Genomic DNA, 25,763 nt, shown 5'->3' with positions numbered 1-25,763 from the left:
GAGATGGCGCTAGGAGGAATCGCTCACATGAGCTTCTTGGGTGTATTAGAGGTAGTGATGGGACTGACTTGATGCTTATCCATTAAGTTACGGAGGTCTCTAAATGTTTTGAATATTCACTGCTTTAAATCCTTAACTTTAATTCTCTACAACAAGTATTTAAACAGGTTTAAAACAAGTACTAAAGTCCTTTTAATCACTAAAGATCGATTCAATTAATTACAGTGAGATGTACCATATCTCCATTAAATAAGAGCCGCTATTTCCATTAACACATTAAACACAAGCTAATTTTCTCTTAGTTTCTAATTTGATGGCATGTAAATATTGTCCTTTATTATCGGCCCCTAAGCCTCTAAAGGCCGATGCCGCCTAACCAGAAAATTCAATGTCAGTGTCAGCAGTATAGTTACTGTACAGTAGATGCCGGGACAAAATGTCTTCCAGTGACGTCATACGTCCTAGAGTAAAAAAGTGGTTCCACTCTTCTACTTTATGATGTCAATGGAAAACATTCTGTCCCAGCATCTGGCATTATTAAATATCAATACCCAGGGACCGATATTACATTTAACATATTAATATACCAATTTATACTATGTAAGCACCTGAAGCAGAGATTATTGCAAGACAGATAAGACCTTCTCCTCACACAGTTTATTCCATTTATTCCATATATTGTATAATACTGAACTTGACACGAATATTTGAGAAGGCCCCCCAAAAGAAACAAAAGCAATTGACAAGCAATCGCTGCAAGTTGCATGTTGTCCCCATCGCTAATCAACAGGCCTCTCACTACCTGCCTGACTTAACCTGCCATCCCGCTGCAGAGGCAACACAGCGAAGAGGCTAAAGCGGGTAGGAGAGCAGACGGAAGGGGGCTAGGTAGGGAGAAAGATCGAGAAAGAGGGAAAGGAGAAGGGGTCCGGTTCCTCCACCACTTCACCCATCGCCCATCTCTCTTCCGCCAACGCGCAGGTCCCTCTCATTATCCCGCGAGGGCTACGGGACTAAAATTCAGGACAAAATATCGTCCGGTTAGTCGGAGGTTGCTGGCAGGGAACGCGCGTTACCCGCTGATTGCTCGGTGATCTCGGCAAGGTGTGGCGGGCCCGTCCGAAGGAGAGAGACAAGAAGAGAGCGGAGAAGATCGAGACCCGTCGAAACGGGCATTCGAAACGAGCGAGAAGGTGCCCCTCTCCGACAAAGGACAGACGCAGCGACTCGGAATCGCTCGGTCGGCTGTCTTTCTCTCTGTCCCTCTCGCCATCAGGCTGCCTCGCTTTCTCTTTCCGTCTCTTTTTCTCTCTCTCTCCCTCTTTCTCTCTTTCTCTTCAGCTCACTCTCCCTCGTTTCACTCGAGCTCTTCGCGGAGGATCTCTGCCGTGGAGTCAGTATCCCGTGATGGTTAGGTACGCGCGATAGCACTCGCGCCGCGTTGCTGACGAGTGAACCACACACTGCCCGTGGCGCGTTCCGTTCCCCGATATATTCCGCACGGGCCTGAATTCCACGGTGGGCCCGCTTCCGTTTCGCCTTCGGTTTCCGCCGGCTCGCGTCCACTCGAGACACGGGTGCACCGGGGCGCAAGCGTCGCAAGTGCGCTCGGCCCGCTTCGGCGCAGCTGTCAGATCGTGCTCTGGTCCCTGTGGCCTCTCTTTATTCCGCTGGTGCGCGCAGCTTTCGTGTATATACGCGGTGTGCATGAAGTAACGCGCGCGCATACGTGTGCCGCCTGTGCGTATCGTACAACTTGTTCCTTTGGCCTCGACGAAATCAACGGCCCACGCATCGGAAACCCGCTGCCCGCCGCCGCGGTATTGCTCAATTCCTGCGAAAATTGTATCGCCGCCGCCGCTGAGCCTCTCGGACCCATTCGTTGCCGGTCAGTTTCTTTCATGTTTCCTCCTTTTTTTTTTTTTACGAGTTTATTTCGCTCGTTCCGCTTTGTTCTCCGCTCGCGCGTTGCTCGAAGGAAGAATGTCTGAGAATGTTTCGGAGCAGCAGTAATTAATGCGCCGGAATCAAGTGTAATGCGTGCTTGTGTATCTGGTTTGAGTCCAGTGTTAGTATGTAGTTGCTATTTGATCCGAAGTGACAGTTGGTTCGATGCACTTGGAGTTGGACGGTTGTGCGTTAAAGGTAGGAGCGGGCTGACAGTTTTGGAAGTCAATGTTGAATATCGTGAAAGTGATGTTTGAAATTTATTGTATTTGTTTCTCTTGTTAACTAAGTGATCAATTTTAAATGATCCATGTTGTATACAATTATTTTTTGAAGTATTTAATGGCCAGTATTCATTTAATTTACTTTTAATTCTTATGACTGGTTAAAATAATTGAAAACAGCGCTCTAAGATATTTTATTTACTTATTTATTACCTTTTCATTTTCTAAATTAATTAACCTTGACAATAGAACTATCAAAATGGTAACAAAGACCAATACACTTATTCTTTATTCAGTTTTTGTTTTTTAAAAACATTAAATTTTTTTCATTAACGTTAAATAAAATTAAACAAATATATATTAATGAACATTGTTTTTAAAAATTATATACTTCTTCAAATACTTGTAATTTTGGTATTCCAAGTGTTAAGAAAAAAGTAATTTTTGTAAACTCTTCAGACCATCTGCTCTACTTTTAATTACATATTGATCGACGAATAAACAGCAGGTATGTCGAAGAAATTCTTGATTAATTACACCCGTTGCGCTGATGAAAGCGGGAGATTTGAAAGTTATAATTTTTATTCGTAGAGGATGCAGCTTCTGCATTTAATTGAAACGTTCGAATAATCGTATTGTCGTAACACTCGAACGGCTGTACTTAAATCCCATTCACCTAGAGGTTTTCACCAATTATTAAGAAATAATTGATGGCTCTCTCAATCGCCTATTCCGTTTTACATGAAAGTCGTTTCTTTATATTGCTTTCGTATACTGGCACCTTCTCAAACTTATACTAATGATGTAAATAAGAAATAAATATTCCATTCGAATGCTTTCTTTAAGAAGGTACCGGAAAATTTATATTAGAAAGTAGGTATACGTACATATACATAAAGACTCGCCTGAGGTGTATTCTTCTTACGAACGTTAGACTTGCAATTAAAATCAAACGAACAAAAATATAAAACTGTTTAAGGAGGCTAACACTAGCACGTATTGCGTGTTCGATAAGTGTTTGATAAATGTAACGAAAGGCTGTTAATTAAGCGTCGCGTATTTAACTGTGCGCAACCAGTCAAGCGATCGCGATTTATTATTAAAAGAAGCATAACTCTTCTCGTAAACGGTGCCGTGCCCCTAGGTAAAGCGAACCCTATTGCATATTTACGGCCATACGCGAGCGTCTACAATTTCGAAACCCGTGTAATGCATAAATAAAGAGGAACAAACGTACACCGTAAGACTAGACCACACCACTGTGTAATTTTGCACATTTCAAACTCATACGAATCGAATGAGTCTAATTCAATGGCACGTCGAGAAACGAGGGTCTCGTCTTCAGTCGAATACGCGAGAATTAATCGTTCGTCAGATACGACGCGATCGAATCCAAATTGGAGGAACTGGAGAATTACTCCAAAAGTAATGAAGTAATGTTGAAGAGAAGTTAATAGATGTTCTAGTGGAGGTGTGACATTGATCTTCGCGTGATTTCTTCCGGTTCCCCGAGGTATTTTCGCTTTAGACACGCTATCGACTCGATGCAGATCGGTGAGAACCGATTCTTCGCGAGACGGATAACGTAGAAACGGGTTTAAGCGTGAAAGTAATTGAGGAAGTGGATGAACAGACGAGTTGTCCGGTGAAACAGGAACGATGTAAGCTTGCCTCGCGGAAAATCATTACTTGTGGGAAAAGTTTTCAGGATAGGGTCCAAGGTTGATGAAAATGAACTATGAATAAATAAAATTGTTCAGCTTATTTCCTATAAAAGTTGTAGGTACGTAAATTTAATATGAGATGTATGAGTACTCTATATTCTTACTTCGAGCAATTGCGTTTCATTGATTAGGTATAATAATATTTGAGGATTATTTAACAAAAATTGTGTTTCTAAATATTTAATAAATGGAAAATGGGTTTTGGTAGAACCAGGGATAGAGCTATTAGATATAATTTATAGCTGGGAGTAGATCAGTTTGGTTCTTCAGTATATGTATTACGAAGCAAGGAAACTACTTGTTGACTTTAACTCGTTACTTGCTATGAAGGTATATTTTCACGTGACAGTAAATTATGATTTTTACGGTCAAGTCAACAAAAGTCACAACTTTTATTATCACGTGAAAACGTGCCTTAACAGTTATATAGATATGGTATACTTAGTGATGGTTAATAGTATATAGATAATATTCTTTTTCAGATCTTCTATATTTTTAATTTATTTTTTAATGTGATTTCGTTGCTTATCGTCCTTTCATCAGCCGTTATTGTAATAATAGTACAGTATAATATTGTCACAGATGAGGTATAACAAATATTTCTATTAGAAGTACTTTCTATTAGAATTATAAATTTAGAAATTAAAAAAATTGTCCACATTATGTCACAATTCAAGCTACGGGAATCAAACGATTAGTAGCAATAGTAAATTCTTTTTAACTATCATTCTATGCTTTATATATCATTTATAACACTATCACCTTCACAGTAGAAGTGATCTTTATCTGATCTTTATATACCATATTGAATATCGCTCAGTTTTTTGACACTCTTCAATCTCTTTCATTCATTCAAACATATTTAAAAAAATAGAAAAAAAGTAAATTCCATAGTCCAGTAATGCCTTTTGGTCACTACATTGTTCTATCGACATTAATGTCGACTACAAATTTACAAGCGTTAAGATCCATTTATTACAAAGTGTTTAAAGTAAAGTGTCAACCATTGGCATTCGCCATGACATTCAATATATTAACTTAAGCTACGTTTACATTAGCCAACTTTTGACCAGACAACCAAGTTGATCAACCTAAAATTGTTCGTGTAAACCCAATTTCAACCACGTTGAAGCGACAATTTTCATAAACTCAAGTCGATCAACTATGTTATCCGATCAAAAGTTGCCTAATATAAACGTTTACCGAAATAATCAGGATATACATATAAACCAAAATGTCTCTGTCCCGTTGAACAGTGAGTGATGGCCTTGCGTCCGAGGAGCAGCAAAGATGTCAAGAAGAGCTCGTACTATGTTTGGTACCTGGGCGCGAGGGAGGCCAAGGGGGTGGACGCGATGCCCGGTGCCATAGCTTACCTGCTCGAGCGAGAACGGCTTCAGGAACCTTTCAAGGTCACGCTGCAGGTGAGCGGTACCATCCGGAGATCCGGTTCGCGGTGTACGCAGCCGAAAATACCACGAGAAAGAGAATTAATTGTCCCCGAGGGTCGGAAGGGAGACGCTGGTCACCTCTTCCTTCGCTTCGTTTCGTCTTCTCTCCCTCTTACTCGCTCTCGTCCATCGGCCGCCAGTGAAAGCGGTGTTCGCGGGTCGAATATAAAAATCACGAATTTATGACCTCAGCCTACATACCGAAATCACCAGGCCTCGACCCGCTCACGATGCCTTTTATCAGCTTCCTCGCGAACAGTCGCGTTCCTCGCTCGTAATTGTCCCCTAACGGCGAAATTGGAGGGGGTTGGGCCTCGGATTAATGTGCACTTGGTCCTCGAAGGTAATCTGAAACCAGGGACGCGACGCGGTCCGCGAATTCGAGATATGCAAATGTCCGAAACGGTTGTCTTGATGGCTAAATTTCGGGGGACATTGTTGTTGTCGGATAATGGGAGAATAGGATGTTTATTTGTGTCTATATTTTTGGGGATTTAGATTCTTTTAGGATCGTGAATCCTTTAGGATGCCTTTTTTTTGTTGAATGTTTTTTCGTTGGGGGAAGGGAACGAACTCTGTTCAAAACGTTGAGGATCTTCGGAGAGTACCCAGATAGCACACGACGTCTCGAAAACGCCTATTTTATGTCCATTTTATACCTGAGCGTCTTACGAGATAATTTGAACGTCTTAAAAACATCCGACAACGTATGTCTTAAAGATTTCCGAAATTTATGTCTATAAGACGTCTTAAAGACGTACTACATGGACGTCGAAACCTTACGATTTTGGACATTTAAAAGCCATTTATTTTTTGTTTGAATGTCTTATAGACGTAATTTGGACATCTTTAAGACGTCTTAAAGACATACTGATTTGTAACTTGGGATATTTCAAAGTCGTTTTTTAAACATCTTTTAAAATTTATTGGACATTTTTAAGACGTTTTTAAAATTTATAACATATAAGTGTGTAAGATAAAACACTAAATTTATGTTTAATTTTAGTATCTCTGAATCTGTTATTTTTAACTTCAGGAAAGAATTGAGCGAATAAAGCAAAGTTTCACATTTTCGAGGGGCGCAAAATGCTATAACGATACAGTGATTGTGCTTGAAAGAAGTTTTTTGTCATGAAATAGTTATTTGAAGTCTTTATTTTCGTTTAATATTTATGTTAATAAAATATTTCAAGATACACAATCATCTTTCGTGGGAAAACGAAATTATTCAATGATCTGAAAGATTCGACGAATCAAATAATTGAAGCTATAATTAAATAGCTTGGATAGTAGGTGTAATTCGAATTTAGAGATATTCTAACTGCAAATTTTCGTACGATTCTTTTCTTTTGAAATCCTCTTACTCTAGTAACCGTATCTGTTTCTATTCAAGACATCATCTTTCTTTCATATTACTGAATTATATTATTGTTTCCTGGCAAATTTCTAGTACACTTCTTTTTCAATTCAATTGCTTTCAATGTAATCTATTGATAAAATTGAATACAATTCTAGGAATGTATTATTCATGGGAAACGTCTCCTCAAAACCTACATTTCGTAGTTACGAAAACGTTCCACGAGAAATTGTTGCATCACAAATGGAGAAAACTTCCTGGAACGTTACCAACTAATCGTTTCCGGAACTAAATTTCTATAAATTCCACTGTATTCGGTTACCGATCAAATTATCCTTCAACAACATTAAAATCTATGTCACATTGTTCCGTTATGCTCAGATTATCATATTTTACAATGAACAACGTTCTCGAATTGTTTCTCACGGATTCGAAGACACGGATTAGTTTATAAATATAAATTAATCAGAGATACTTAGATACGCGTAATAACATATTCGTTGACCCGAATCTTACGAAAACGAGCACACCGCTAATATATCCGCTGTGTTCAATATGGGAAAGAGAAAATATAAATGGATGACACCAAAATTGTCCTGCGACCGTTAAACTAGCATGTTTGCTCGACATTCCTGTTGCATGTCAATTGAAATGTACAGGGTCCCCTTAAAAAGACCTCATTATTAGTGATTTCAACTGCATGGAGCAAATTGCTGACACAATAACAGCCTACATGCAATTTGACATTGAATACTTATATAATCTTCGAGTACTTCTTTTTTGCCCCCAAAATTGGCAAACATCTTCCATTTAATTCGCCAGAGATCTAGATTACAAGCTAAAGTAGGTATGTGAACTATGTCACATTTTCAACAAATTCGAGCTAAGGTCTTAATTCTGTGGCTGTAAGGCAAAATCGTCTATATCACATTTTCAAAAAATTCGAATTAGGTCCTTAATTGAGATCTAGAATATAGAACTTATATTTTCAGAAAGAAGAAACGGCGTTAAAAGATCTTTTTCATTTAAATACGAGGATTTAAAAAGACACAACTGCATAAGACAGTATTGCAGTTGAAAACTTTAAATGTTAATATCTCGAAAACAAAGGTATGTGACTTATAAGGAATATAACTTTAGTGTCATCTTCCGATTTTGATAAAACTTGGTGTAGGAGTGGAGTATCGAAAAATATTAAACCCGTTTTTCTTTTAATTTCTAATATTTATATATAGGGGGTAAAAACAACCCCCCAAATTGGAGTGAAAAATATGTTTTCGTAAATATCATGAAAAGTAATGCAAGTAGAAAATATAAGAAATGCATGATTCATTATAAGCAATAAGATGATGTAAATGAAATTATTTTCTATTTATATTTACGAAAGAGTATTTTCTACTCCCACCTTCGGGAATGGTTTTCACCTCCTAAAGATGAATATCAGAAATTAAAAGAAAAACATGTCTAATGTTTTTCAATGTTGTACTCGTATACCAAATTTCATCAAAATTGGAAGATGACACTAAAATGATGTTTCTTATTAGGTCATTTTGCTTTATAACCACAAATTTGTTTCCCGTTATATGGACTCACACAATAGATCTAATGTAGCAGACACAGTGTTATGAAAAACACAAGTTTCCCACCGTTACATGAAATGATCTTCGAATTCAAGTTGTTTTTAGCTTCAATTCATTCTTCAATTTCTACTTCAATTGAATTCCTTGAAGGTAGAACTCGCAGAAATACAAAACATTAACATGTATCAAAGGTTGTATCACGAGTTGTATCACGAAGTCTTCATTTTTTATTACTGCTTCACTGTCAGCAGAAGGAATCTAAAAAATTAATTTCGCGCCCGCAGGAGAACATGGTCGTTTGGTCGTTCTTTCGCGCACTTAAATGGCTGGAAGACAAAGGTGTCCTTATCGCTGTGGCTGAATCTTAATGGATGCATTTCGAGGCGGATTTAGTCGACGCAGGTCGTTGTCTAAAAAAGAGATTACTACGAAATGTCGAGGTCCCTGTTAATTGTTGTGTAAGTGTAATTGTAGAGTTGCGAGAGCGCGAGGTATTCGCCTTGAAAGTCCTTTAGTGCCTCGAATTTTCACAAGGACCCGACGACAGTCTCGACGACCAGGTTTCTTGCAGAATGAAAATTGCGCGGTCATTTTCTGCGGTCGATTTCGTCGCGACCGCAGATGCGAGGACGGTGGCGATCATTTCTTCGTTCTCGTTTGCCGAACGAGTATCTGAGCCCTTGGATTTTGCAATTTTCCTGCAATCTTGGCGATTCTGTGACAAATTGTTATTTCTTATCCACCTCGAGAAGAAATCTGTGACGATTTACAAACTTTTATTTTTGGAGTCTTCACGGATTTTTGCTTTTTACAGCCGCGGTTGAAGGGGATATGTATTTTATGCCGTGTCACGTTCATAATCGATCCACGCCAAAAATGGTCGATTATTTGACGAGCTTGAGCAATAGTTCCCCACGGCCATGCCAACGAAATTCCCGATGGCGTCCGGGATAATTTCAACGCCTGGGGCACCTATATAATAACTATAAATATGTTCATACGCCCGTTCTTGTCGTAAAACGGAGAAAGTTCTATTTTTGTAATATCGTATTCACTTTCATCGTTCCGCTGTTATTATTTGCTTTCCAAAAGGAAATTGCATTTTTACGCGCTCGTGAACGGAACCTATGTGGCATTGTCCTAGGGAAAGCCTCACCTTTAAATTAGAAGTCCAAGTTCACTTACACATAAATAATAGCTTACATCTATTAAATCCACTTTATGTGTATAAGCCACCATCAAAGGGAGTGGGCGCTATAATCCTGGATCACATCCTTTAAGAGGCTCACTTTTTCTTACTTTTTCCTTGTATAAGTCACATTCTATTGAAAACATTTTTTATCAAATACAGTTTCCTTTGGATCCAGGTTTGAAAAGTTATCCTTTATAAGACCCTCTTAAAAAGTATGAAATATTTCAGTACAGAAATATTCCACCCTCCTTTTTTATTTTGTTGTCGTATCAAGAGTGTAATCAATCGCTACCTAGTTCCACACTTTACAAAATTTTAATTTGGCTTTCACCTTACATTTACATTAAAGTTGGCATCCAGTTGATAAATAATAGTGTTGTGGCTTATGTTTATTCATTGTACAACATAGTTAACGAAGTTATAGAAAAGATTCCTGCACTCGTGCGAAAATATTTTAGGAGGACAAAAAGGATAAAATAAATTTCCTAGATATCAAAGAAAACATTTGTGCGACCTTTTTATATAATCCTTAGGTGAGCAATAAAGGGTTGAAGATTATACAGACGGTCCATCCAGGGGGCTCGACGAGGTCTGCTGTTAAACACTTGGTACCAGGACACGCTGTATTGGCAGCAGTGCAACGGGAAGATGTAGTAGCGGCTACTCTTTTGCTTCCTAATCCAGCCACTAACAATCCTGTACACGTGCACGCATACAGGTTAGTAGAGATTGAAATACTTTTCATTAGCTCAATATTATTTACTGTGTTTGCAAGAATTAAATTTCATGTTGGAAGAATTGCTTTTTAAGAATTGCTACTTCGAAATACCAACGATGCTATTGTTGATTTAAGTATTATGTAACCAGTTATTTAAACAGTGATCAGCAAGGCAATACAACATGTGCGTGCAAGAAGATAATTATCTGTGACGTACAGTAAAAGCATTACTAATGCCCCAAATTATTTTAGAGAAATTATCCCTGAAACGATCCTCTGAGGTCACTGGCGGCTGCAAACAATTGTAACCTTGAAAATCTATTTAGCATGCATTTCGAAGTCAGCCAATTCTTCTTTTTGGAAACGGGAATCAGGTCGTGCCACTGTCTTTTCTTAAGATGTCCAAGAAAGAATGTAAAAAGAACTTTTCGAAAATAATATTATTTTAATACGTTCCATGCCAAGATGAAACACACACCATCTCAGAACTGCTAGCCATGCAAGTCGCTGTTCACCGAATACAGATGTCTTACGCGATAATATGTGAACAGCAATTTATGGAATTTTAGGAGTGTACCAAAAACGGTACACATGGTACAATACATGTTAAGTATTAAGATTTTTTGAAGGTCGCCTGCAACCCCACAGTGTTACTTATACCGAGAAATAGAAGGGTCTTGATCTGGGGTTATAATATATTTATTTGTAATCTTGTCAGACATCTCGTTAATATGTTCTCTCCTTAGATGGCGTTAAAGTAATTTGTAAAATGTTTTTAACTCGAAGATCTGTTTCCACCACATGTACCTACTTTATTCTAGATTTCAGCTATTATAATGCGAGGTCTGTTCACTAATTAACAACTTCCACGATTCTAACGGATCGTTAATAATGTTTGAAACTTGGCACTTGCATCATGCTAATTTGGTTGACGAGAACAACCTTGGTATTGAAAACAAACCCCATACTTCATCCCATATTCGTCTCGTGAGAAGGTTTTCTCTTCTTTTCTTCATGCGCATAATGCTGTATTATACAATATGGCCGTTAGATTCATGAATCGGCTATTTCGATCGGAACCAGGTAAATGGTTCATCGAGATCCCTTTTGCGTAGCGCGCAGCAATTCGCTGACCGCGATTTCTTGTCGAGTTTCCTGCGAATAATAAAGGTCATTGATTACAAGATACGATGATAATTACAGTTGATTAGAAATTAAGAGATATTCATTCCATAACGGGGAATGAAAACAATCTATTGAATCTACGTAACAATCTAAATTCTTGAGCCATAGTATACAACATTATAATTATTAAAACAATTAGTAGGATCTTTCAAGATTTATGAAACTGTAGTACCGTTTCTTCCACATTTGATGATAGCTGGATCGTTCTGATTGCAGATGTGATTCCGTGGAAACAGCCGAACTGTTAGGTGGTCAGTTGAAAGCTTTGGCATCGCATACTGACAATCTGGCTAGGGTCACTTCATTGGAGGGCAGAGTTCGTAGCAATTTGGGTAGCGATGGAAGAAGCACGAGAGAATCGGAATCGTCGGAAGGTAGTGGCGAACTTAGACACGATCCAGTGCAAACTACGACAATTTACGAATCGCTGGCCGCTGAACTCCGTGCAAAATTAGGTAAGAACCTATATCTGAAGTTTTTATTTTTAGGGGGATGTAAAACTCTAGTCAAATAATTTGAAAGTAAATTCTCTATGATTTTCTAATGCCATTACGACTATTGTTAAAAGATTTTATAGAGAAGGTTCGAAGCTTTGACCTAAATCTGCGTATTGCAATTTGTGATCCAATAAAAGCGGAATCGTGCACAGACACACTTACATAGATTCCTGATACATGTACATATAAGCATACACAAGCACATTCTGGATCATCTATTATTAATTATGATTAAATACTATTAAATTAATAGATTATTAATTATAATAAAGAGTAAACATGTGTAAGATAAACGTCATTGAAAGGCCAAATACGTAAATACAGAGACGTTTAAGCAAGTACGAGAAACTATCTGATTAAATAATTATTCTTATGATTAGAACTATATGTGTACTTTCATACATGTATGTTATTTGACTACAATTGAAGGAAAATTTAAAGTGTGATTTTAGATGAAAATTGAAAATAATAAATCTGCATGTGAGTCTTCGTTTGTTACTTATAAGCGTTTAATGAAAACAATAACTATCAACAACTTGTTTCACATAGGTGACATAGCCTGATTCTTATCGTGAGCTTCTTCTTGACAATGGTGCCACGGGTCCCAAAGAGTGAACTGTGCGTGGAACAATTATTTTAAAATTGACCTCAGAATAAACTACCTTGCAGTTAGGAGGCCAAATGATGCCTTCCAGAACCCCTTTAGTAATTCCCTTTTGGATGAGGTCTAGTTCGTCCTTGTCTGTTCACTGTAGCTACTGGGAGTAAATACTCAACCGCAATATCCTTAATAGGCGATACCTGGGAAAGAAGGAGGGCCTCGTGTCTCCTTATTACACTCGTTGACAGTGGTGTCATTTGAGTTACCAAGTTTCAAATAGATTTCACCATAAATAGGAGACAAAGACTCAACTGTGATTTCATTATTCTTAATTTTTGCCTAATTTTAACGTCTAAAATTACTCCTTAAAGCCTCCTCTACCTATTGTCGAATATCCAGTTCAAATAAACGGATTTCGCTGTTTTAGGCAGGGGGCATTCCGGGGACAATGATGTCGGTCCGATTTTGTTGCCGCCAAGGGATTACGATACCGTCCACAGACATCGTGGTAATCTGGCTGGCATCGAATTTAGGCGTTGCCTGAATCAAACGATCGTGGGTGGTAGTACGACGGTTGACAGAGGCGGTACGAGAAGCGCCGCCAGCAGTGGTATAGGCTCAGACAGCGCTGCTACGCCTCCGCCTTATCAGAGCCATCATCCTCTGGGTCCAAGACCGTCCAGACCATCTAGAGATTCCTCGTCGGGTGAGTAAATTACGCTAAATTTTCATCACGAACAGAAAAGCAATCTTGCCTTTTTCTGACTGGTAAGAACGTAAATACTATTTCTGTCTGTTGGATTAATCAGCCTACGAAATATTGAAATTTAGTCAGAATGACTCCACCTGAAACTAACAGTAGTTTCTTCGAGTGACAAACTTGAAATACTTATAAATGTCGATATTTTATCTAAGGCGACATTTTATTTAACCTTTTACTAACCTTTTACTTACCATGTCTCATTTAAATATCAAAGACTTTATAATCAAAGTTGATTATACATATATGTTATGCCTTGTTTCCAATTAACAGCATATTAATTTTAAACACATTTAATATCGATAAGGTTTAATCAAAGTCTTTGTACCTTAAAATTTGGTGTCCGTTATTGAGGGTTGAGTTCGACGAGTTGCGTCGTATAAGGACATTGAAATGAATTCGCGACAAGTTTCGTGTGGAGTACGTGAAACGTTTGGGAATTACAACATCACGGGACGCGTGGATAACTATTGTGACGAGTCGATAGTCATGCTGAGCAAGCGTGAGATTTATCATGAATGAGAGGCACGAGTAAACGCAGAATTCACCGTGACTGCGATGTAAATGACGCGTTGGCGTTCAGCGCCTCGAATTTGCGCAGCACTGATGTTGTCGGCATTATCGGTATTATGTCAACCCGTGAGGGACGTACTTGGTCAAATTATTCTTCCTTTCTTCATTATCAACGAGATCGTTCGCTCAAGGTAAATCCTTATTGCCGATTAACTAGAAAAGTGTATACCAGTACATAAATGGTTTCTATACTGTTTCATGGAAAAGTGATTTTCTTTTTGGCTTATTTACCCCATTATTTACCCCAGGAAATATTCACTTCCGTCATGTGGCATTAATAGTATAGCTGTCACGTTAATTGCCAGCTGGAAAGCGGTTCCGACTATTTTCCTAGAAAATTAGATGATTTGAACGCGTCATTACATTGCCTAAGCGATTGCACCGCGGCTGATGCTGCACGAAAGTGAAAGTTCTCGCTTCTTGTTTTCCTGGTCCCACTCAGGAAACGATCCTACATCCTTCTAAGAATTCTTCCTCTGGCAGAAGAGATGGAGCGGGGAAGGCTATGTTTCCGCAAAGAAACCATCTGGAAACTTATCAAGTTACCTGTGGTCCTTACGATGTAGTTATAGCTAGTCTGGTAAGTGTAGTTACCAGAAGCATCTATGGCTAATTGTACAAAATTACGATATTGAGATAGTCATATACGCTTGACTATCTTCGTTTGAGTGAGGAACTTGAAGATTGTCGTAAGATATACGTGTATTATGAAAAGTGATTGAAGAAATGAGAGAATAAACTTAATATTAGGAATATAGTAAAGAAGGTAATTCAGAATTGCAGGCTAATTAAGATAAGAGGTGATAGGAAACAATAAGAAATTTCATAAATTTATTATACATTAAAGATTAGGTCTAGTGGTAGCAATAAATGCCGAAAACATGATTATCAACCCCTTAGTTGACATGATGGAGTCACAGCATATCTATTATTTTTAAGTTAATTTTTTATGTTTGGTATAAAAAGTATCCATGAATATTTTATAGAAATTAGTAACGAAAAGTTGTGAACTTTTTGGATACATACTGTTGTAAATAATTGTTCATAATGCAATCATAATGACTTTTGCGCATTATGTTGTAACATCGAGGGCTCAATTTAGTCCTTAATTGGTACGGTGGGGTCTTAGTATTTACGTTACCTCACTTTTCATATTTGTTGTGCAAAACTTCATTAAATTACTTAGGTGTAGTAAATAATAGTAAACTGAAAAGTTGTGAATTTTCTGTATACTATTATTAACCATTTTCGATAAAGAAATACTATCTCCAACTCAATTAAACTATAATCATTTTACATATTCTAAACCACAGTAGTCTTTGTATTCTAAATTACTTGATACAGACACTTTAGTAAATGTCATATAGAATATCAATAGAAGCTTCTATAAGCTTTAACCTTTTACATTCGGAATGCCAGTTGTACTGGCATAGTATAGTATAATCTTATTTAAACTATTCCCGAATGCAAAGGCTTAAGTTCAAATATATTTCTATTACATGTGTCTTTATCGAAGTTCTTTATGACAGGTTACCTTAAAGAATTTGAACATTGCACAATCTCAGGAATCAGAAATGAGAGAGATCATACAAGTCCTAAATGATTTATAGTCTGTGTCACACGTAGACGTGCCTTTCCAAAATCGAGAACTTTCTCCAGCTAGGACCGTGTTTAACAGTCTGAACGAACCATCACATAGTTTTGTCAACGAAATGTCAGTTCAGAGCACATCCCCTGGTTGTCGAACGATCGAAGTGAAAGTAGACGAACGAATTGGTTACTAGACAGACGAGTACGACGGTGTTTGATGGTTTTGCATTCAGTGCGTTGATTGGAGTCGAGAGAAAGAAAAATCGAGGCTCGCAACCACGCAAGAGAAGCGATTTTTCGTTTAGTCAAGGCGAAACTGGGTTACTGGGTCGCCTTCTACCCAGTTTTCTACGAGCGTCGATAAGATTCGAGGCAGAACACACCTGTTCCACCCGGTAGAAAGCGCCCAAATATTTTTGTCACCAAATTTCCAAACCACAACTTCATTCCAGTCGAATTTTTTTATGACTTTGCGGTCGTGGAATCCTAGAATGTAAACAGTTTGAACTGAGAAATTTAGAGGGTGTAGCTCTGGAAAGACATTTAGTTTTAACGTATTAGAATGCTTATTATGCAGGTATTTACGAAAGTAAATTTGAGCACGTAGTCTACTAGCAGTTATCTATATTCAAACGATCACGCGCATGTAGCGATTAATTCATTACTATCTGCTCCTGCACGTACTAGTCATTAATTACCTCACAGATACTTAAGTTCCACATGTTATAAAAATATCGATCTTTCAATCGCTTTACTTAATTTCTGTAATTTTCAAATAAATTGAAGTGAAAATATTACAAATTATACAGGATTTAACTAAAGTGTGTAAATATTTTGTTGGGTGTACTTCTGGTACAAAAAGTTGTAGTAAATCAAAAATAATTACTGGAAAGCGACGGGGCAAATCATGAAAAATGAGTAATTACAATCGCGTACTTTATGCAGCAAAATATTTCATTAACCTGAAAAGAATTGTAGAGGATTATACAATTTGGAAAAATCTGTCCTCCTGATTTGGTAAATAAATAAGTATTTAGTTAAGAATATCTATCTAATACAATAGTAGTTATTAATTCCATATAATAGAAGCAACCCTTCTTTTCTCTCTCACCCTTTAACTACAGTTTATACTATAGCATGGTAATATAGTATCACTATGAAAAATATTTACAGTACTATACAAAAATTTACATTGTCTCAGCATATGAATTTTCCTAAGTCCTTGAACATTTTTTTATACCACACATAAGAAGTCCCATTCATACAAGTACTATGACCGTGGCATATCAATTAAGGGTTAAATATAAACTTCTGATATCATAAAACACAAAGTATAACTCTATAACCACAAATTAATTGTACTAAGTAGCCAGATTCTTTCCCAAAAGGAAACAAAATATTTGGTCCAAATATTCTCTCAACTTTTTTTAAATCACCAAAGAGACAAGTTGATTCTGGACTGAAACTTCAAAGTCAGCCCGTATGTCTTTTTGGGCGTGTCTTTCTCTCGAGGAACACGTTTTTAACGGACGACTGACCCATATAACATAAACGAATAAATTTCATCGAGAAGAGGGAAAAGAGGAGCAAGGCATATGCCCCTCGTATCTCTGTGCGCGCGAGCACGCTGCTACAAGCTGACTCGGCGTTAACTACGTACGTACACGGGAGATTGTATTGGGCACCTGCTATAGTGGAAGGAATACCGTTAGGATGTCGTGTCAGCGGCAGGTATCAGCCTACGGGTATACACATACATCTTCCTGGCTCCACGGCTGTACCAGCTGGTAAAAATTGAGATGCTTTGACACTGGAGACTTGTGTTCATCTCTGCTACCGGACTTGTACAGGAATTAATATGTACTAGAGTATAGTAGTCTGGTTTCCTACTTAAGACACGACGTTCTAGCATGAACATTTAGCAAAAGGGAAATAAAATTTAATGACTGTAATTTGAAAGGTTTTTTACTAGTGGTTTTTAGACTTCAGAGTACTTGAGCATTTTTTACAGTGTTTAATTGAGTGTCTTGTGTACTACTTCTACATTTTGTGTGTTGGACCAATTCGATTTTATTGGTATGGATTAAGGTTTCTCAATCTGTTTTGGTTTATGGTTCCCTCCCCTTTGTTTTCTTACCCCCATTTTCCTTTTCTTAACGAGGCTTCGAAAATTCAGTGTCGGGACTCCTAAAGGTCAATATAGTCCCCATTGAGAGATTGGTATAGATTATTTACAAATAGAAGCCTTATCGACATTAAAACGTTGTTAAAGTATGTATGAAAAGTATAAAAATTTTAACGATATTAAATTTATTAAGTCTAGAGATCTATCACTGTTATAACGTCTGAGTCCCGTTCGAAGGATCTTGTATCCTCATTACGACCTGGACATGTTTAATAGGTAGGTATGTTAACGTATATAGGAAATTATAGGCGAAAATGTCTGTTACATGGAGCTTCAAAGGTTGAACAACTCCGCTTCCTTATCTGATGCAATTAAACTGCGAGTGGATTAAGAATCATTCAGCAGATTTATGACTTTAGCATGAGTATACATCAGTTGCCTGGGTTCGGGTATTTTCTAACCGAACGTGCCACTGACCGACTAAAGCCACTTTTCTCCAACGCGAAAATCGAAATACCACACCGCTCATTTTTACTTGTTCATATTATTCCTATTTCGCAGCTTTTTCTCAAGGTATAGACTGAAGACCCTATTTAATCTTTATTTCCAAAACCTTCCAAAATATCTATAGGTACATTGATTTAAAGCACACATTTAAGAGAAGTGTCCTATTTCTCTTCAGAAAAAATTCTCCTCGTACGATTTACTGATTGCACGAATTACTCCTTCAAAAACAAAACAGTCTGAAACATGTGACAAGCAATAATTATCGTGACACCAGTATCAATAGCAGTAATAATAACAAATGACGTTGATAAAGATTCACTACCCTAACGTGTTTAGCTACAGAAGGAACTAGTATCCCTGGAAGCAGACTTGAATCATGAACTGAATAATTGAGGATATTACTCAAAGCTATCTTTAATTTCAATCAGGAAACCTTAATCATAGGCGTTCTTAGACAGTCCTTTGATATATGAAAAAAGGAAATTGTCTAACTCCACAACAGTGTCCCATAGGGCAGAGTTGATCGAACAAAATCATGCGGTAGTATCATTATATCATTCGTCTTTCACAGGCTAGAGAAGAACCCGTTTCGCAACAGGTGTCTCGGGGACACGTTGAACCGCGGCGATCACGATTTCCACGTTCGCATCTCCATATAAGCGCCGCTTCTCCATCCTCCTCCTCCTCCGATTCTCAGGCAGACCGCGATCTGGCACACTTTGTCCGTTCGTCGTGCTCACGATTTGCGTACATACGTGTTGGTGGGCTCACGCGGTTCTGCACCGCGTGAAATTGTCCTGAGCTTCCCAGATTCCGAACGGCGATTAGACTCATGCCGGTTAATTTATCGCCGTGTTGAGTAACTACTTTGCCATGGATATACTACTCCGTTTCGATAGTCTCTGGACTGTTGACTCCTAGTTAATAGCGTTAAAAGACTGTTCTCTGTGTTTTATAGTCGATTCTTTTGGAACTGGAAGGAAGATATGCTTAGAATGAAATCTTGTTTATTATGAAGAGTATTTTTATATCTTTAATAACATGTAACAGAGATTTAAAAAGGTTTTTAAGTCTTCAAAATTAAAATTAAAATATTTTTTTAAATATAATAAAATAGCAATTTGTCATAGCTATTTATATGTTAAGAATAAAATAGGGTAGACAATACAGTAGAATCTCGATTAATCGAACTTTGAATATTCAAAATTTCTATTATTTTGCGCATATTGAGAGCAGTAACGATAACAGTACAGTAGGACATCGATGAAGACTTAAACGGTAAAGTAATAGTAGAGTGCTGAAGAAAATCAAGCTAGCTATCAAAAGAATGCTTCAAGTTTGGATCTTGTGGTACTTCAAATGTGGTACTTCAAACCTAGACTAACCAGATCTCAAATATTCTTAACCTTCTTTGTTCAGAGTTATGTGTATTCAGTATAATGACACTAAGAGTAGATATAGTAAAATATTAATTAAGATTTGAAATGTAAATTAGTAATAGTTTATTGAAATTAGTTAAATTAGCCGTTCATAAGGTCCTTTAAATTTGGCACTAGTGTTTAGCTGGTTTATCAAAGTCCTACTGTAATCAACTATAATTGATGCCTTAATGCCACTGAAAACATAAAACACGTAAATTTTTCATCTAGTTTTAATAATAATTTGATCACTCACTGTACAGGGTGTCTCGGTAAAAACTAGTATCTTGATTACCTTAGACACTGTAAGAATAATAGACAAATTTTTTCAACAAAAATTATTTACTATAGGGATCAACATATGGTCGTATCATTATTTTCTTGTAAGTGGGGTTGCTTAGGAGATATGAAGATCATTTCTGTGTTTTTAATGGCATCCAATGTTTCTCTGTTAGTAAGATATTGTTTGATAACTCTTGAAAAGAATTTAATACGTAAGAACATCTATGACAATTCTGATCTTGCTGACTATATGTTACACATATTTGTCTTGAGAGCTGCTATTAGATGATAAATACAAAAAAACATAGGACCCCATTAAAAAAAACGGAAATGACTTTCATATCTCCTAAGCAATCCCACCTACAAAAAAGATCGATATGACCATATGTTGACCCCTTTAGTACTAAATAATTTTTGTTAACAAGTTTTTCTGTTACTCTTATAGGCTTTAAAATAATTAAAATGCTAGATTTTAATTGCACTATATATTTCGCAGTTTCAGTAAATTTAACGATGTCCAAGTAGGTGGTTGGTTATAAGGTCTTCAGACTATCTAGCAAAGAGTCAATGTCCACAAGATCTATTAACATCTTTTACCATTTTACCATGTACTGAGTTGCCTCTAAAAATGTCTGAACAATATAGCCATCAATCAATATACATAAGTGATGTCATTGAAAAGTCAAGTGGAATGGGGTCACTCTCCTTGCGGCTAAAAACAACATCCCACTATATAACAATTTTCTACCCAGTAATTTACACCCAACTATTACCTAAGTTCATGACTATTCGTGCAAGACAGAGATCAATAGAAATATCTTGTCCTTCCGATACTCTGATGCGAGCACTGGTCTCCTCTGAGAAGTGGCGAAGACGTTGCATTATCCTCGGCGATGATATTAAGAAGATCCCAGGTTCTTTGCCTTTTAACTTTTACCTAGCACGGTAACGGCATTCCACGTTCTCGATTATTGCGCAAAGGAGCTCTTGAAAGGCGTATTTCCATGCGGGAGCGATCACGCGCGCAAAGCCGCCGCTCGTTTCCGATAATAACTATCATCGCGACAACGATGGTAATGATGATGAGGATGATGAGGAGACACTGGCTTGGTCTAAGAACCACCTGAATTCGCGTACAAATCGACCTCGCGAGAGGTCATGGGGAAACAAAGTTCCGCATTCTCGGCCCATAGCCCAGAGCAGTTCTCTTTAGCTTCTTCGTGTCTCCTTGGGTCTCTTTCTCCTTCTTCGCTTCCAGCTTCTTTTCGAGACTTCCTGACCTCTTCTCCGAGAGACATCAGAGTATTCCGGCGACCGGTCTTCCTACAGGTTGCCTGATACAAGAGAAATTGCGGCTCTTACCTTGATGCTTCTTACCATTTTTTCTTATTCTGCTGTCTTGACCGTGACTGGAGACAGGTTTGATCGGGTGACTGAGACTGTTGCTGTTCGATGGTGGAGCGAACGTACTTGAGAAAATGGCTTTCGTAAGGATGAGCTGCTTCCTATATTTTACTTAGAACATTTTTAAGGGCGTGGGAAAATTTAAAAATGTGTTGAATCGGATCAAGAGTTTTTCTGAGAATCGAGTTGGATTTTCGAAAGTATCTTGCGATTCAAGAGTATCTGGACATTAGAACAACAGCGTTTAAGTTCAGTTTCTCTTAAAAATAACATTTCACCTACTTTCCGCATCAAATTGTTTCATTTTTATATGGTAAAAATTAATAGGTTATAAGTCGTTCAATTTTTAATGTAGCACTAAAAAGGATATTAAATATCTAAGTGCTCTTTGGTGTATTAAATCTGCCAATACTGTAGTTGATACTTAAAGGATACTACAGAGCCCTACAATACTATGTACAGCTCATGATATTAAGTTACACGAGAAATGACATGAAGTTGGACTCAGACAGTATTAAGTTAAGACATGTTGGTATTAAATCCATTGTCAGATCCAAGCTAATTTATCTTTCGTTTCTAAAAGCAACAATATCTAGCACACAATTTCACTTCTAAACAATAAAATAATAGATTTTTGTCTATATTCAAACATTTGCGTATATATCTCAAGCTTCAAAGTTATAAGGTTTTTGCACTTTTAATTTGCTTTGACAAACATTATTAAATACGACTGGACTCAAGATATCAGCGAAGCCCATCTCAAAACGTGGTACAAGTTTCAGAAATCCCAATATTTTCGAGTTATAAGATACTTTCAAGATAACAACTCATCTCGATCATCAGGGTAATTTATACTTTTGGATTCTTACACACCTCTAATAATACGATCTTCTTTATAAATAATTTTGTCCAGATTTCGTAATTTTAGAACCCCTCTGGCACTTTCTACTCTCGATTTAATACCCTACCATTCCTAATCACTATTTTGATAAAAGTAACTTAAATAAGAGTTAATAATTTATTTCAGATGACGATTGGGGAGCAACTACAGAGGAAAACGATTTTATCGCAGAAACAGAGGCAACAGCAACAAGTCTGACACTGCCTCGGTTACCCAGAAGCCCCGAAAGGTTGCCAAATCAGGTGAATAGGGGCGTTTCACCGAGCTGCAACAGAAACCGTAGGGCCCCAGAATTCAGACAGCGATCGCCTAGCCCTCAATACCAGCCCAGAATAAGCCCTGGCGAAGTAACCAGTCCTAGGGAAAGGTTCCAGGATGCGAAGGAAATGTTCAGAGCCATGGAGAGAGAGGCCATCGCCAGACCTGTGCTTTCCAGGCAGAGAGAAGTTGAAAGTCATCCCGTTCACAGGTACAATGCAAACATTTTTTCAATATCTGTACTCTTATATCCTTTAATTCTTATAGAAGTATTAAATCGAATTTTCAATATCTGATGCTCAGGTTTGCAAGTCCTTCGACTTATAGGCGTAGCAAATATAACAATAATTTCAAGGAGTGTCTACTGCTCTTCTGCAACCTATTTGCAGTCGACTTTCAATTTCTCAAGAAAGTCCCGCGATCAGTATGTCAAGTGGCAACCTCGACCAGTTGGATTTGTTTTCTAATTCAGAAAAACGTGACAAACCGATATTCTCCCGTGAGAAATGGTTACTCGACTTTTCCATCGATTAACCAAGCAAGCTAGTTCTAAAAGGCAACGCATTATCTGTACCTACGGTTTTCCCCGCTGGCATTTGTTTTGGGCCATCAACCACCACTGTCAATCTCAAGTAAAAGCTGTTCAGCCGCTTGAATTCCCAGTAAACAAGTAGTCGATCAAAACATACGAGTCAGACGATCCTAGAATCTTCATTTAAAGTAGACAGTTTCCCTTGACCTCCCATATTTGAGCAGGTTTAGAAAGACGTGACAAATGTCCCTATTAACAACATAGTTTTATTAACGATACATTGTACAGAAAATAACGACTGCTTGTTAAAGTGGTACGTACCAAGTGGAACGAATTCGGAAGTGGCACATTGTCTTCCCTAGATTCTCTAAGCGCATCAGCCGAAAGATTATGCAAGAATCCTTTCAAACGTAGATTTACGTAGCCGTAAATCAAGTCTTAGAGATGAATAAGCGTGCTACATTCATAACGTAAAATAGCGAATGATAAATTATCCCCAATGCCTACTGCTGTCGAATTAATACGTTTTTCCGAATGCGACAGGGTCGAGTCAACCAGGCAGGCGCACGAAGATCAACCAGTTCGGCAACATTCGGTTGGCAATGGTTCAACGACTGGGCACGAACACCTGATCAGACGAAATCATTCGGAGGTATCGGAACGGGAGAACGATGTTTCTTACAGAGGCAGGCCGCGGCCACGAACCCATCATTACGCGATGGAACGCCCACCGGAGCCAGAGATCTCGAGGCCTCGGCCGAGAAGCTTTTACGAAAACCCGACTGCTGGGAGAGACTTCCGAGATCAGAGGAACGTTGTCGATCCTAGAGAAGTAAGGGTCATTGATTTATCTCGTTCTTTTTGCGAATGTTCTTCAGATAAATTGATATTCAGTCTCTATTCTATTCTAATCTAAAACTAACTTGACTTGGATGAGCTTTTGGGAACATCTTTATAGTCCTTCTGTTTTAAGCTAAAATGGTATATTTTATTATTCCAGAAAAATGTATAGTTTAACTACAATTAAATCTTATCTCTTAGAATATACATAATTAGGATTAGGAGTAACATTAGACTTGAATTGAGATAAGATTTCGCTATTGTTCCATCAGAGAACATTGAATACTTCATTATAATTCAGGATTCAGATAAGGGGTCCAGTAAAAGGAAGAACCGAATGATCCTGAAGCTTGTTTGCTTTACCAATATGTCAGGATTCTTTCTCCTTTGCTTGGGTTTGCTTTCTATGAGAGTGGCTGATCTTACACAGGAACGCTAATTGCTTGCAACGTGAATAACGAAAAGGGAGTGTCTAGCGATCTTTGGTTGACTTTTGCTGCCCTGCTGTTTGCCTACAAATTTCGCGGCAGTAGGGTGCAGTGCTTAGTTGTGGTAGTCAATAAGTGTTGCGTAAGATCGCCATCTTGAACGACGCGGGACTCAGTGGTTACCAACTTTCTACTGCTGAAAGATGAACTTCTGTGTTACTAATTTTCATCCGTTTTGATCTGTTAATATCAATTTGATATCTGCCAAATGACTTATTGTTAGATAACAGAAGAAGAAATGGCGACTTTAGGAGATAGAACTAACACTCGAAATAGATAAGTAGTACTGATACAAATAAATAATATTAATTAATTTCATAATGGTGGAGGTACTTAGTATTAACATTTTCTCAGCAAAAAGGTAAAGTCCTAAAGTCAACGATCAACAAAGCGTTAAAATCTTGTATAAATGACCTCTCCATGACTTACATCTAAACGATCCTCTGCCAACAGGTTCGGGACTTCCGCGACCGCGCGTACGTGAGAGAAATACGCGAGAAGGTGCGCGCTAGGGCGACTACGTATCAGGAGCTCTCCGAACACGAAAGATACCCTGGTTTGGATCGTGACAGTGCCAGACCACCCTTGGAAATCGTGCCCACGCCGAGCAGATATCGGCACAGCTATGCCGAACCGCCTAGGCTCGGCTTGGCAGCGCTTCATCCTTACTGAGCTTTGCGCTCGTTGTTAACTAATAAATTATTTAATTAATCGACGTATCATTATCGTACTATTCGAGCATCTCGACCAGACTGTTCAGAGTCCTTGGCCAATTGAATGTAAACGTTGACAGTGTTCATAGATCAATTTTATTGACAACAGCAAGTTCTTGATTTGGGGTTTCATCTTCGGAATTGTTTATTATGATAAAATAAAACCAGTAGGCAATTCTAAGAATTTTAGGATTTTATACGCCATTGTTACTTTAAATCTATCATTTTTAAGTTTTTTACTGCTCTTTGTGATTACACATGAGTGTAACATTCCATATTATTTGTATTATTAAGTAGCCTATCTTGAAAAGTTGTATTCCACTCCAATATTACAATACCGTTGTTAAGTGTCAGACAGGTGAACGAAATTTAACAAACTTTTAATTGCTCTTTGCAGTGAACTAATAAATGAATTAATCTATTTTTTGTAATGTTGTCCTCTGTGTGACATAATTATTCAATATATATTCAGTCAGTAATTCTAAATGAGGAGCTATGTTATTATTCCTATGATAATTCCAGGATCTGCTTCTATTTACGTAGAACCCAGGTTCAAGGGAGGTTATGCACTTTTGCATTCAATGACGCCAAGGACACTGTGCTCGGTCAGAGACGTATGGAGATAGACAATCATTATTCTTCTTGCATCTATGACCTCGCGTCTTTTTTTATCATCGTCAGGATCAAGATTCTCGGTTCGAGGATCGCTTGTTGATTATTGAACGCGCTTCCGTGCACCATATTGTTATCCGTAGCCGGAAGCCAGACTAACGATAATGATAGGAATAATAACAGCAAATAATATTGACAGTAACAGTAACAATAATAACAATTAATAACAATAAAGTTTTTCGTTATTTGTGTTCTTCCCCTTTTTATTTACCATATGCTAAGAA

At 37.8% G+C, this 25,763-nt stretch overlaps 1 protein-coding gene across 1 annotated transcript; it reads left to right on the top strand.

Moving 5' to 3' along the window:
• Nucleotides 1-1,704: 1,704 nt before the first annotated feature.
• LOC143177007 (uncharacterized) lies at nt 1,705-25,676 on the top strand. Its single transcript, XM_076374722.1, has 8 exons — nt 1,705-1,888; nt 5,152-5,319; nt 10,009-10,193; nt 11,595-11,833; nt 12,904-13,182; nt 22,163-22,505; nt 23,370-23,658; nt 24,608-25,676. Exons 2-8 carry the CDS (start codon nt 5,158-5,160, stop codon nt 24,824-24,826), a joined length of 1,716 nt encoding a protein of 571 aa, XP_076230837.1. The 5' UTR covers nt 1,705-1,888; nt 5,152-5,157; the 3' UTR covers nt 24,827-25,676.
• The last annotated feature ends 87 nt before the right edge of the window (nt 25,677-25,763 follow it).

The sequence above is a fragment of the Calliopsis andreniformis genome, chromosome 3 (genome assembly GCF_051401765.1).
Source record: "Calliopsis andreniformis isolate RMS-2024a chromosome 3, iyCalAndr_principal, whole genome shotgun sequence".
Lineage (NCBI taxonomy): Eukaryota > Metazoa > Arthropoda > Insecta > Hymenoptera > Andrenidae > Calliopsis > Calliopsis andreniformis.
This window is presented reverse-complemented; position numbering and strand designations above follow the sequence as displayed.

What these genes read in the sequence shown, in the direction of transcription:
- LOC143177007 (XM_076374722.1), top strand. Translation starts at nt 5,158, where the DNA reads ATGGCCTTGCGTCCGAGGAGCAGCAAAGATGTCAAGAAGAGCTCGTAC. An exon ending in CTTTCAAGGTCACGCTGCAG is followed by an intron (nt 5,320 to 10,008) that starts GTGAGCGGTACC and finishes TATAATCCTTAG; the next exon opens with GTGAGCAATAAAGGGTTGAA. An exon ending in GTACACGTGCACGCATACAG is followed by an intron (nt 10,194 to 11,594) that starts GTTAGTAGAGAT and finishes TTCTGATTGCAG; the next exon opens with ATGTGATTCCGTGGAAACAG.